Below are 12,297 nucleotides of genomic sequence, written 5' to 3'. Positions count from 1 at the left end.
GGTCGACTCAAGTTCCCATTAGTTTTCAGTTTGATCGTGGCGTTGTGGGAGGAGAATGAGGGGAGCGGAGCGCGCGCGCCTCATTTATACCGCGGAGCTACAGTGGCGCCCCCAGTAGAGTATGCAGCGGCTACCGTCGCGTCTCTAACCCTTAGCTGCTTCGCATTATCGCGCGCGGAGCCGCAGGTGTTGCCATTCGTGGCGCGATCCCGGAGAGGAGAGGAGGAATGCCGGAGAGGAGAGGAGTGTCGGAGAGTAGAGGAGGAATGCCTCGCATACTACTCAGGGTTCCCCTACGGGAAGATGACGACGGTGGTTGAACGCGAGGCTATCTCATGATAGATTCTTTGGTTGGCCAATTCCTAGGGCATCCTGCCACAATCATCATCAGCGGTGCCTGCCCAGGCATGCGCAATGGGGGTGTGGTACTCAGGGTTACCCTAAGGGAAGATGACGGTGGTTGAACGCGAAGCTATCTCGTGATGAATTCTTTGGTTGGTCAATCCCTAGGGGCATCCTGCCACAATCATCATCAGCGGTGCCTGGCCAGGCATGCGCAGTGGGTGTGCGGACGGCGGACAACAACGACAAGGGAGGGAGGGACACCGCCCCAATCACGAGATGCTCCGAATCTAAAACTGTGGTTGTTTCCTCTGTCATAGGAATCGGTAAAACACGAAAGTTAAATGTGCAGCGAAATCTGCAGCTGAGCATGATTTGCGGGTCGGTGGCTGTCTTGTGGGTGTGCTTGGAGAGCGATGTCCTGCTGGGGAGTCGCTTCGGCAAAGGTGTACTGGCGTCCTTTCCGCGATGGATATGACGTCAGTGAATTCTTGGTGTATCCTGGCATAAAGGACTTCCGTGTTCAAATAAATCTTGGGAAGCTTGCACTCATGCGGAAGACTTCAAACGCGAAGTTGTTGCAGGTGAGCATCCACGGATACATAGGTACTTTCAGAAGCACGCACTGCCTTTCGGTTCCCGGCCACTTCCACGGCCATGTGAACCATAGAGTTTCATACTAATATACACTAGAGGGAAATCTGGCGCCACCATCTAGGGGAGCCGCACTTCGGCGAGCGTGCCGTCATGTACCGGGAAGGCACGTTCCACTTGTCCTTGGCATGGCTCACGAACAGGCTGAAAAGTCGCCTCTGGCTGCAAAAATGCAACAATATTGCGGCAGAAGATCAATCGAATTTGTTTTATTAATATAAAATTAAACCTCCAGAAAGATGTATGTGCCACGGATTACTTAGAAGGTTCACGCAAGCTGAATAAAAAAAACAATGTTACCAGTTTTTGTTGATTTGGCTTCAAGACGAAAAAGAAGCCATGTGGCTAACCAAGCCAAGGAGGCGAGGAACGTCGCTAGCTGCAATGGCGCCACCCACGGCGGCACGCGAATGCAGCGCCAGATTTCCCTCTAGTATATATTAGTATGAAACTCTATGATGTGAACTATCCGAGGCCGGGCCATGCGAAAAAGTGCGAAGGCGTTGCGCGCGAGGTCTTTTATACTAGACTGAGCGCATGCGCACGACGATGCGAACTCTACCGCGAAGGGCTCTCCTACGATACTGAGATCATGCGCACGCTCCTCTCAAGTGTTGCGGCGGCCGCTATCACGTGTCTTTTCGTTGTAAAGGGGGTAATGCGACAGCTGCGCGACGCCTACGTGATAGCGTTCCTTGCGGGGAGTTTTCGGGCGCGCATGAACCCCGAACTTACGGCCAGTAACAACAGGTCCGCTGTTAATATAAAACCCGAAAACGAACAACCCCAAGTACAACGTGGAACTCCGCCAGGGGGCCACGCATGGCGGTCGTGTCGTTCATGTGCTCCCGCAAACTTTTTCTTTTATCAGGAAGAAATAGCGCTTCTTTCCCCCATGGAGCTTACGTGTGGTGAGCGATGAGTTTGGACAACTCAGACTCGACGGAGTACCGTCGCGTGGATGCTGCCTGCCGACGACATGCCCACCGCCTCAACCGGCAACGGTGGGCCGAGCTGTGAGTCAGCTCGAAGGCAGACCCGCGCTGCCGTCGACTCTGGGGCATCTTCCGCTCCATGTTGAGGCCCTGGATAAGCCGCGACCCCTGGCCGCCCTGGCCATCCGCAAGCAGGCAAGCTTTGGGGAGCTGGCCGAACTCTTTGCGAATCACTTCCTGCCACAGCACCGGACGGAACCAAGGCCCGCGGCTGCGCTGGAGGAGCCCGAGGGACGTCACCCGCTGAACGACGCCCCCATCACGGAGGGCGAACTCCGCAGTGCCCTCCGAAGCTGCAAGCGCAAGTCGGCGCCAGGGGCAGACGGCCTTACCTACCAGATGATCCGTAACCTGGACGAGGTGGGGTTCGGCAAGCTCCTGGTGGCCTACAACCGCATCTGGGAGACGGGGCAGCTGCCGCCCGAGTGGCTGCTCGCCATCCTGAGGCCCATCCTCAAGCCGGGGAAGGGCCTTTGGGCGGTCACGGCATATCGCCCCGTGGCCCTCACCTCCTGCGGGTGCAAGCTGCTGGAGCGGGTGGCGCTGCGCAGGATGGACGCCATCGTGGTGGAGGAAGAGGCGATCCCGGAGCAGCTCACGGGGTTTCGGAAGCACCGAGCGGCGACCGACTCCACCACTGACGTGTTAGCGGCCCTGGAACACGCCCGTGCCACCAGGTAGGTGGCTGCCCTGGTGCTGCTCGATGTGAAGGGCGCTTTCGACAACCTGCAGCGCCCCGCCATCTCCTTTGCCATGGAGGAGGCCGGCATTGCGGGGAAGCTGCGGGGCTTCGTCGAGGCGTTCCTGACGGGCCGAGCGGCACAGGTGCAGGTGGGGAACGTCTTGTCGGCACCTCGGCCAATGGATGTCGGATCCCCACAAGGCTCCGTCATCAGCCCCTTCCTCTTCAACCTGGTGATGGCAGCCCTGCCAGGCTGCCTGCCCAGAGGGGGGGGGAGCACAGGGTACACATGTTGGTGTACGCCGACGACATTGGCCTGTGGGTGCTGGGACCGAAAGGAGACGACAGAGCAGTCGTGCAGCAGCTGCAGGCAGCCATGGATGCGGTGCGGTACAAGCTCGAAGGTGTCGGCGTGCAGCTGTCGGCTGCAAAGACAGAGGCCATGCTTGTGCACCCGAGCGCAGCCGCCCGCGGACGGACGAGGAAACTCCACATAGACGGCGAGGAGCTCGAGTGGAAGACCAGAGTGCGCTATCTGGGGCTCACACTGGACCACAGGGTGGACTTCCGCCAGGCCGCCAAGGAGCTACGTGCCAGGGCACAGCTGGCCACCTCGGCTGTGTGGAAGATGGTCGCCCAAGACAAAGGCTGCTCCCAGCAGACAGCCCAGCGGCTGTACAGCGCCTCGGTCGTGGTGCTACTGATGTACGCGCTGCCGCTGGTCACCCTGCGGAGACCCAACTGGCGGCAGCTGGAGGGCGACCATCGAAAGGGCGTCCGCGCCTGCCTGGGCCTGCCCCGGAACTCGCAGTGCGACAGGATGCCGGCTGAGGCAGGGGTGTGGACGCTGGAGATGACGGCCGAGCAGAGGGCCCTGGGCCATGTTGACCGGCTGCGCCGAGCTGAGGGGGGCGGCCCCCTGCTGCAGCTGGTGCGCACCCACCGGCAGTCGCGCATGGGGCGCATGCTGGCCCGGTACGAGCAGGTGGTGGGCACCAGACTTGGGGCCCTCCAGCCGCCCTCCGGACCTGGCGGCCGAGCTGCACCTGGAGATTCCGGGCCTGCGCAGCAAGCGGCGAACGCCCCACTGCGGGTTGCTGCAGCTGGCCCGGGCCGTCGTCTGGCAAGACCTGGAGGGCCACACCCTGGCCTACTCGGATGGCTCTGTGCGGCAGCGGCAGGGCTCGGCTACAGCAGCCGCCGTGCTGGTGGAGGCCACCCCGCAGGCCCGGCTGCACTACGCCGCATCCTCGGCCACGGCAGAACTTGTGGGGGTCCAGCTGGGCCTGGACCTGCTGCTGGAGCTGAAGCCCGCACCCGAGCGCTGCGCCCTGCTGTGCGACTCCCGGGTGGCTCTGCTGCGCATCCGGGAGGGCGACCCGCACTCCCCTCTGGTTCGAGGCGTGCGCGAGAAGGCGGAGCGGCTGGCAGGCAGGGGTGCCCGGCTGCGGCTGCAGTGGGTGCCCGGCCACATCGGGCTCGAGGGCAACGAGCGGGCGGACGAGCTGGCCGCCGAGGCCCACGAGCTGACGCCCTCGGTCACGGAGACCAGGCAGCGGCGGACGACTCCCGCCTGCTTATACAGCGGCACGTGCGGGTACAGCACCCGGGCCCACGGCTGGCTGGTGGAGAGGCCCCACCACCTGTGCGGGCCGCACGGCTGCCCCGACAGCAGCGTTCGGCAATCCTGCGCCTCCGCGTGGGGGCTGTGTGGACGGCGGAATGAAAGCGCCGCCTGGTGCTGGTCGACAGCCCTGCCAGCCGGCACTGCCGCGCACCTGTCCAGTCCCTGCCGCACCTGCTCTTCGAGTGCCCCGAGTATGCGGCAGGGAGGCCGGAACTGCTGGCCGCCCTGGGGGGAAGGGCTCGGCCGCTAGACGAGCTACTATGGCCGCCGGGCAACACCAGGGAGAGGGACAGCGTCCACGAGGCGCTGGGCGGCTACCTGGATGCCTCAGGGCTCCGCCTGGCACTTGACTCCCTGGCCCAGTGACTGTGTGGACTTTTCCGGGTCCTTTTTTTCTGGACCAGACTTTGTGTGGGTGTGTGAGTGTGTGTTAACTTGTAAATATGCCCTCCCTCCCCTGCGTTCTGTAAATATGTCACCTCTGTCATCTGTCTCTCCTCTCTATGAATCTGACATCCTCTGCCCCAACTCCCACACCAGCAGGCGTTCCGGTGTCCACCCCTAGGTGTGACAATTTACGCCTGCTGGTGGTCTTTCCTTTCCTTTTCCTTGACAATAAATTCATTCATTCATTCATTCATTCGACGTACTTTTTAGTACAAAAGGTTACTTCCCCACAAGAATACCCTATGTGCAGGGGTGCACCCTTTACAGGCCGCTTGCGTTGTTGTACTGGTGTCATTTTTGTGTATACCGTAATAAAACACTTTTGTATAAAAAAAATACTGGCTTACACTGCCCCCCGTAAAAATTTTCCTAGCAATGCAGTCGTGTTTAAGGTGACGCCTAGTTTAGGAGATCGGGGTCACATTAGTTCTTGTAATCTGGCTTTGGCACATTGTGGGTCGCACAGTGAAGCATGGCCCTCTATGAAGGGAGTGTGGTTACAGTCCGGCTTTATACTCGTTACAACCACTGCGGCCTATTTACCGAGTCGCGTATACTCCTCACCCCGCGCGGCGTCTCTTAACCCCCGACATTGCGCAATTTCCAGCGCTCTTCGGCGGCCACCTGTGCGGCGCACCAGAGAATGCACCGTGATTAGCGTAGCCAGCTGTAATAAACGTATTTGTCTAACCACTAATCGCGTGTGTTCTTAGTCTGTAACGTAGAGACCGCGCCACTCTCCTTATAATTCAACCTTACTAATTTTCAATATAGCTAAACCCGAGCTTAGGAAATCCCAACTGAGCGCCAGCTTTGCTGTGTAGAAGGTCTCCATTTTTCTGTTGGCGCTCTGGGCATTTTTCGGACCATCATTAGGTCACGTCTACTCCGAACGTCGTATTTTCGCTTAGTGGGGCATTTAATGCTTTCGGGTTAAAATGCTGTGTGAACTGGGCCATGTCACCTTCTTCTATTCTGCCGTATTCCGAAAGGAGCTCCCGTCATGTTATTCCAGCTGACCTGCCCCGATTCCACCAAAGAATCCTGCCTTCCCGTATTCGTCCTTCAATATTTTCCCTTGGCGGTTTGAGGTATTTCTTTGTAAAATACTTACCATCCGTAAATCACACAGTGTTTACGATGCCGTATAGTTTCGTCCAGCAAACGCCAATGAAGATATTCCGATGCGAAAGGGGAGCTAGCTAATCATCGATATAGAAAGGTGCGTGCCGATGCAGTGTACGGCGCGACATAACTAGGCCACCAACCTGCCATTGTACGCCTTTACTTTGTAAATAGCTTACAAGTAGAATCTCTTACAGACATACATACTCTAATTGCTTGCTACGTAATACCATAAAGGTTGTATTCACTGTCGTAGCACGCATGCAGGCAACAATGTGTGTCCCCGCCAGGCATCTGTGTTGCTAGGCGACGCCGCCAATTCACGTGGCGGAACTTGACCGTGCTGGCGCCCGAGAGAGCACAGCACACGTAAATCGTAAGAGCTGTTCGATGTTCAAAATTGTGCCCCACCAGTGTTGCCAACTGTAGGGTTTTCGCCCAAAATGTAGGGCGTTTTTATGACTTTGCGCTCGCCGGGCTGTTCAGCCATTTTTTCGCCGGGCGTGGGGCGATTTTGAGTTATCGTGTTGGACTTGCAACTCTAAGCTAATTGAAGCCGCTACAGAGCGAGACTATTCCTTTATCTAACGGGTTGTAAGGCCCATAGAGTTTCTTTTACTTAAGAAACCTTATCGCAATGTCAAGTTTGGCATCTGGTCTACGTTTCTGCAGCTCGATCCGCACACAGAGTGCGACAGAAAATCCAACTCCTCAGAGAATGGCAGGGCGCGAGCAGCATGCGTCCAGAGACAGAACATGTCATCAGAATAGAACATTCATTATCAGCAGCATGGACGAAAGGGTGATTATTTACATAAAGTTCCATACTAATATACAGTGCATAATAATATGAAACTCTACAACGGTTCGTTGTATGGCGGCTCCAATGACGTCACACAGGAAGTATCTGCCCATCGTTAACGTGGAATAGACATAGCTAGTAATTTGGCAGCCCCGAGCGAAGAATAAAAAATTCAGTGCTCTTCCATTCTGTCGAGAAGGTTGACCAGAGAAGCTGGGTGCACCCCAATCAGTGGACAAAACAAGACACGGCTATTTGTGATTTGCGATTTATCATATTTTCTAGTCTACTAGCGGAGTGAAACTTCGAAGGATTCTAGTTTTACTGCAGCGGACAAACACGGGGGTGTCCATTTTCCTCCCTTAGAAGCCCAGGTATTGAGAGGAGATGGAAATTCCACCATATTTACAACCTCTCTGTGAACTACGTCATTGTGAAAATAAGTGACACTCGGAAAGCTGTTAAAGGTGGCTTAGCAGCGAACGGCCATGTTTCGGGATAGTTTTCAATAAGAAAAAGTTCAGTTTTTGTTTGGTAACCATTCTATCAGAGTCGTTTTCAGCGGTGAGCGTGTAAAACCTGGCGGCGCGAAAAAGACCCCCCCCCCCCCCCCCTTGGGCACACATTCTTTGGCGGCCGGTGATGCGTGCGTGCTTAGACAGGAGACGCTGGCCAAAATGTTGATCCGGAAGCCCTTCAAGGTGCACGCGTATGAGCAACAAAAACCCCGGTGGAAACTTAACTCCAGGAAGCCTTTAAGAAGGCAACGCAAAACACTAGCTCTGGAGAAGAAAAATTTGCATTCTACGATGGTTGGTTCATGCACGCTATAGTATTGCGAAATCGAAACATACACATCATCGCTGTAAAAGTATTAAAATCAGACGAGAAATACAAAAGCAAAAGTAAGCACTTAAAATTATAAGTATATTGTCATATATGGTCAAAGTAGTCATTTTTTGGCGCGTAGGGCGGAGTTTAGGACCACTAACAATATTATGCAGGGCGTTGTAGAGTTTTTTTCAGGCACGCTGCGTTCAAAACTGGTTGCCGTTGGCCACACTGTGTTCCACCGAACGCAAAGTAATGCCTCGACGCCGAATACTGTTCCGTGCTGCACTCTATGATCTACCTATCGCAAGACACGGTTGAAACTGTGGCACCACTAGATAGAGCGGAAACATTTTTGGAGCCTATAGGCGTGCAACTGCGTCGCGATGGACCAAGTCACTTGCATATGCTAGTGAAAGCCGATCGCCCCTTCAAAATTTTGCTGTGCAGAATCCGAACTCAAGTGATTTGTTCAAAGGGCGCTTGTGATTCGCCAGCGCTTGTGCCGACTGCTGAGTGCAACCACGGCACAGCTCGAGAGACGCCCTCGTGTGCACTATAGCTGCTATATCTAAATCGGCGTACGGGTGAAACTTTTGTTCAAAACCATTATTTGGATTTTGTACTCAACCACGCATTAGAGGGCACGAGTGTCGGCATCTGTGGTCACAGGCGACTGCTGCGTTGGCTTCTTGAGCGTAGTATCGCTTTCGTTTGCAGCCGCAGTTCATTCTCCGGTGATGGGAAGTTCTTGAGACAGGGAGAGCGCCACCACATTATGTGTGTGTGCGATTAATAATATATCTGTTGACACCGTAGCCGATCAGCGGGTTGAAACGGGGAGACGACGCACGCCAGCGTATTTTTTTTAGGTGCGGAGTACCTTAGGACAGCACAATGTCCGTCCGCGTCCGTCCGCATAGTATTTGCAATCTTAAAAAATCACACAGGCACCGGCAGGATTCGAGCCTGTGTTTGGTTAGGATAGAGTTAGTATCAGTCGTCTGGTCGTCTGATACTATCTTGTAGAGTTAGTATCAGTCGTCTTACCCATTCGACGACCGTGAGTTAGTACCCGAGTGTCAAACGGCTTACTCCCTCACCTGTAACGATGCGGAGTACCTTAGGACCTCCCAATGTCCGTCCGCGTCCATCCGTGCGCACAGCACCATCAAGCGAAAATCAAGCGAAATTTGATTTGAGCCATGAGTTGCAGTTTTATTTAGGGAATAATCAAGGTGCAACTCACGGCTCAAATCGAATGACGATCAGGGCGCAAATCGGATCTCACTCGGGGTGCAACTTGGATGTCATTTCGAGTCCCCATAATCAGCACCCTCACCATCATCTACGGAGTGGAGATGCTGCCATTTTTTTTTCTTTAAGGTGCAGGCGCAATAGCACAAGCAGGGCCATGTCTGTGCGCAAGCGAGCGAGACGTGGCGGTTTCTAGCGTTGCCTAGTGAAAAAATTGCCCACTAAACTTTTCAGTTAATACCATCTATAAGTTCAGCGTATTTATTTCGTACTCGTTAGACACTTTCACCGAGACGAAATCAACTTCTGAGAGGTATTTAAATACCAATCTCAAGATATACACAAACGGAGCATGAAAAGGACAGCAAAAAGGCAACGTTAACACGGTAAATGGTATTGCAAAGTAAAACGGAAACAGACGCGAAAGCACATTTTTTAAGTGTTCTGCTAGCGTGTTCGTAGAAGAGCATCAATAATCCACAGGTAGGTTTCAGAAAGCCGCATGACAAAGCTAAAAACATCGGTTTCTTTTTTTACTCTGGATGATAGGAAATGCGACTACAGTAGCAAACTGCTGCGTCAAGCATAAAACAACGTAGGACACACTTACCTTATTGCCTAAACGTTTGTCCAACTCTGACAGTGTCATATTTAGTGGATCTTTCTGTTTTGCAGCGGTGGCCAACTGAAAAGCAAACATACCTACTGTCAGCACGTTTACAGTGATCACCAATGCTCATGTTTAGCACAAGTTGGTGTGCGTGCTTATACAGCAGCGATGTGCGCTCTGGCAATGGTTTGCTTGTGCTTTTTTACACGCGGCTAATTGAGCAGGGATTTTTTATGGTGAGCTGAAAGCCTGATCTTTCTCGCTGGTCACCGAGGACGCTGCAGCCGCCACCAGAGAACCACGCTTGCCAGCGTGACTCTACAAAAATCGTATATCATTTAAAATCCCCCAAAATAGCCGGCTGAAGCTGTTAGAAGCCACCAGACTGGTGTGTAAACCACCAAGGACATTCAGCAACACCGCCAACTCGAAGCTGACCACCAAGGGACCCACAACTTGGACATCACTCAGGCCAAGCCACGCAGCTAACTAAGCCTAACGGACCGACCGAGTGGTGCCCAGGGCGCGCGCCTGGATTGTATAGTAGTTAAGGCTACGCTATCCCCGATTCGTCCTCATCAACACTACATTCTACGAAATTCCATTGATAGGCCCATCCCACTGGGCAGAACAGCGGAGTCACCGACAATGCACGCGCAGCGGATAAGATATCGTAGCACTACTACCCAGGCCTCCTAGAGCAGTTGTACCCCGACAGCCAATGACGTCGCTGATTGCAATAGCATGAATTCCCACCTCCAAGCAAGCAAAGGGTGGCGCATCGTGAACAGTCGACTAGGGAACAAGAAAACAAGCAACGCCGCTATTCAAACACTCAGTAGCCACACAACAAGTAAAAACGATGAACTAGCACATCTTCTAATCGATTATACCCCCCCCCTGCACTACAATATCTCATAAAGATTCCATGAAGACATGACTCACACAACCATTAGCTGCAGACGTTGATAAGCCATTCACAATTCTTGAACGATTTCCCTCATCTCCTATATTGGCAAACTCATAGAGATGATACCCGAGAACTCATCACGCTAAACCCAACCTAAAAGAACGTTCCTCGAAAACAATTCGCAAGGATCGCCGGCTTTCGCATAGATCAGAATAGCACAGAAACAACCTTGGTTGAAATCATCACTACCCAAGTGACCCACCGCTATTATGGTCCAAAGAGCACGAAGATCCCAAGGTGGCCGATGCCTTCCTTGCCTCACGGGTTATGCACAGCGTTTCTTACATCTAACAAAAACTCTACATAAGAAGCTGTAAGAAAGGAAGGAATAAAATCTTTAATGCGAACAACACGTGCCGTCGTTAGGGCACCCACCCGGTGGAGGGGATTCTTAGTCCAAGGTCATCTGCCTGCAGCTGGCTCCGCGGGCCCTTTTCACCAGGTCGAGCTAAAATGTATATGGTCCTTGCTGGTCAATCAAGCCGTCCACGGCTGTGTGGAGGGGTTGGGAATAGTAGAACTCCTACATCTGATGGTACAGGGTAGCGGACGCTGGGCAGTAGTGGCAGGGGGCTTGATAGTCTGTTGAATAAATTGCACGAAGAAAAATGCGGTGCCTTTATGTATTAGTCTGTAATCGTCTAAAAGTGATTGTTTCATCCCTTGTGGGTTGTTGGGGTGGATTGGCGACGATTCGCCAAATTACTTGTTCAATGCCATCCGTGTCATAGCAAGGTCCTCAAGATTAATCCGGAATGACCCGCCATACGTCACATGCGACTTGAAAGCACTCGTTCAAGAGGCTGAAACACAACCTCGTACAAACACAAAGACTACAAACATAACCTCAAGGTCGTCTCACCCTCTCAGATCTAGGCCATAACATTACACTAGCAGCATATTCCACCAGAGCCGTCACCATGGACCTACCCATATAATATAACATTCAATCTCATTCCTAAAGATATGTGCTCTGGCCAGGCATGTCAGCGCTGTGGCAAGGCAAACTGCTGAAACCTGAAGACGTTCCCTCGGGGAACAATGGTGAATTGCACTGACGCTGCGTACATCATTGAGACGAAAATAGGGACGACCTATTTTGACCGCAGCGTCCTCTCCTGTCCAACCACGTACGCTCCGGCACCACCGTCCACATATCTGCAGCTTGGGGCTATTGTCAACGCCGCAGAATCACACCGAAACGAAATTAAACTATTCATTATGACTGTCAGCAAATCTGCGATTCGCAATCTCCGAGAGATTCTAATATATCCCCACATGCGCCAAGCACTAGCCAATATCACACGGAACTATCCTTGTCTTCATACTATGATCCGAGTCCCTGGAAACGAAGGTGTGAAGGGAAATGAGAAGGCCCACGCCTTAGGCCGAGCTGCTCTTCATGATCCGGGCGCCGCAATACCCTGGCCTCGCATAACCCAAAAGGGCATTGCGGAGAAAGGCACCACGCTTGCGTACAGTACTTACGAGGCGACAGAAACCAAAGAACCACCCTCCCTAACACGACAAAATTCGCCCGCCTGGAAGCTATCATCATTGGACGAGCACAAAACTTCACGCTACCAGAATACTTGCAACAATACACAGACGGGCTGCAAGGCATTCCAAAGCGCGCACTCCACAGATTGCACTCCACACTCCACAATAAACACGCCCACTGGACATACCGAAACATGCAAGCCACCCTAGAATCTTCCCTCCAGCCAATTCCTACCACATGGCGATGTTCTTACTGGAAGGCATGGACAACACCCACTATTGCGGGTGGCGTCACAACAGCATGCCAACAACAGCACGCGAGAAAAGTGCAGCGAAAAAACAGCACGCTTTCATGGAACGCCTCAAGGGACAATTATTTACATTTTTAACGTGTGTACTGCCAACGATTAACAGTGGCACTGGCTAGACAGTGAGCGGAACCGGTTTGGCCGACT

At 53.3% G+C, this 12,297-nt stretch overlaps 1 protein-coding gene across 1 annotated transcript in view; it reads right to left on the bottom strand.

Annotated features, from left to right (window-relative positions):
• The window catches only part of LOC144166014 (neprilysin-2-like), a 98,677-nt gene that overhangs the window by 61,259 nt on the left and 25,121 nt on the right, over positions 1-12,297 (bottom strand). Inside the window, exon 8 of the mRNA XM_077695682.1 lies at positions 9,373-9,447. Coding sequence (XP_077551808.1) covers positions 9,373-9,447 — 75 coding nt within the window. The remainder of the gene's footprint in view (positions 1-9,372; positions 9,448-12,297) is intronic.

The sequence above is a fragment of the Haemaphysalis longicornis genome, unplaced genomic scaffold, assembly GCF_048455015.1.
Source record: "Haemaphysalis longicornis isolate Haplotype H1 unplaced genomic scaffold, Haemaphysalis longicornis Haplotype H1 scaffold_155, whole genome shotgun sequence".
Classification (NCBI taxonomy): domain Eukaryota; kingdom Metazoa; phylum Arthropoda; class Arachnida; order Ixodida; family Ixodidae; genus Haemaphysalis; species Haemaphysalis longicornis.
This window is presented reverse-complemented; position numbering and strand designations above follow the sequence as displayed.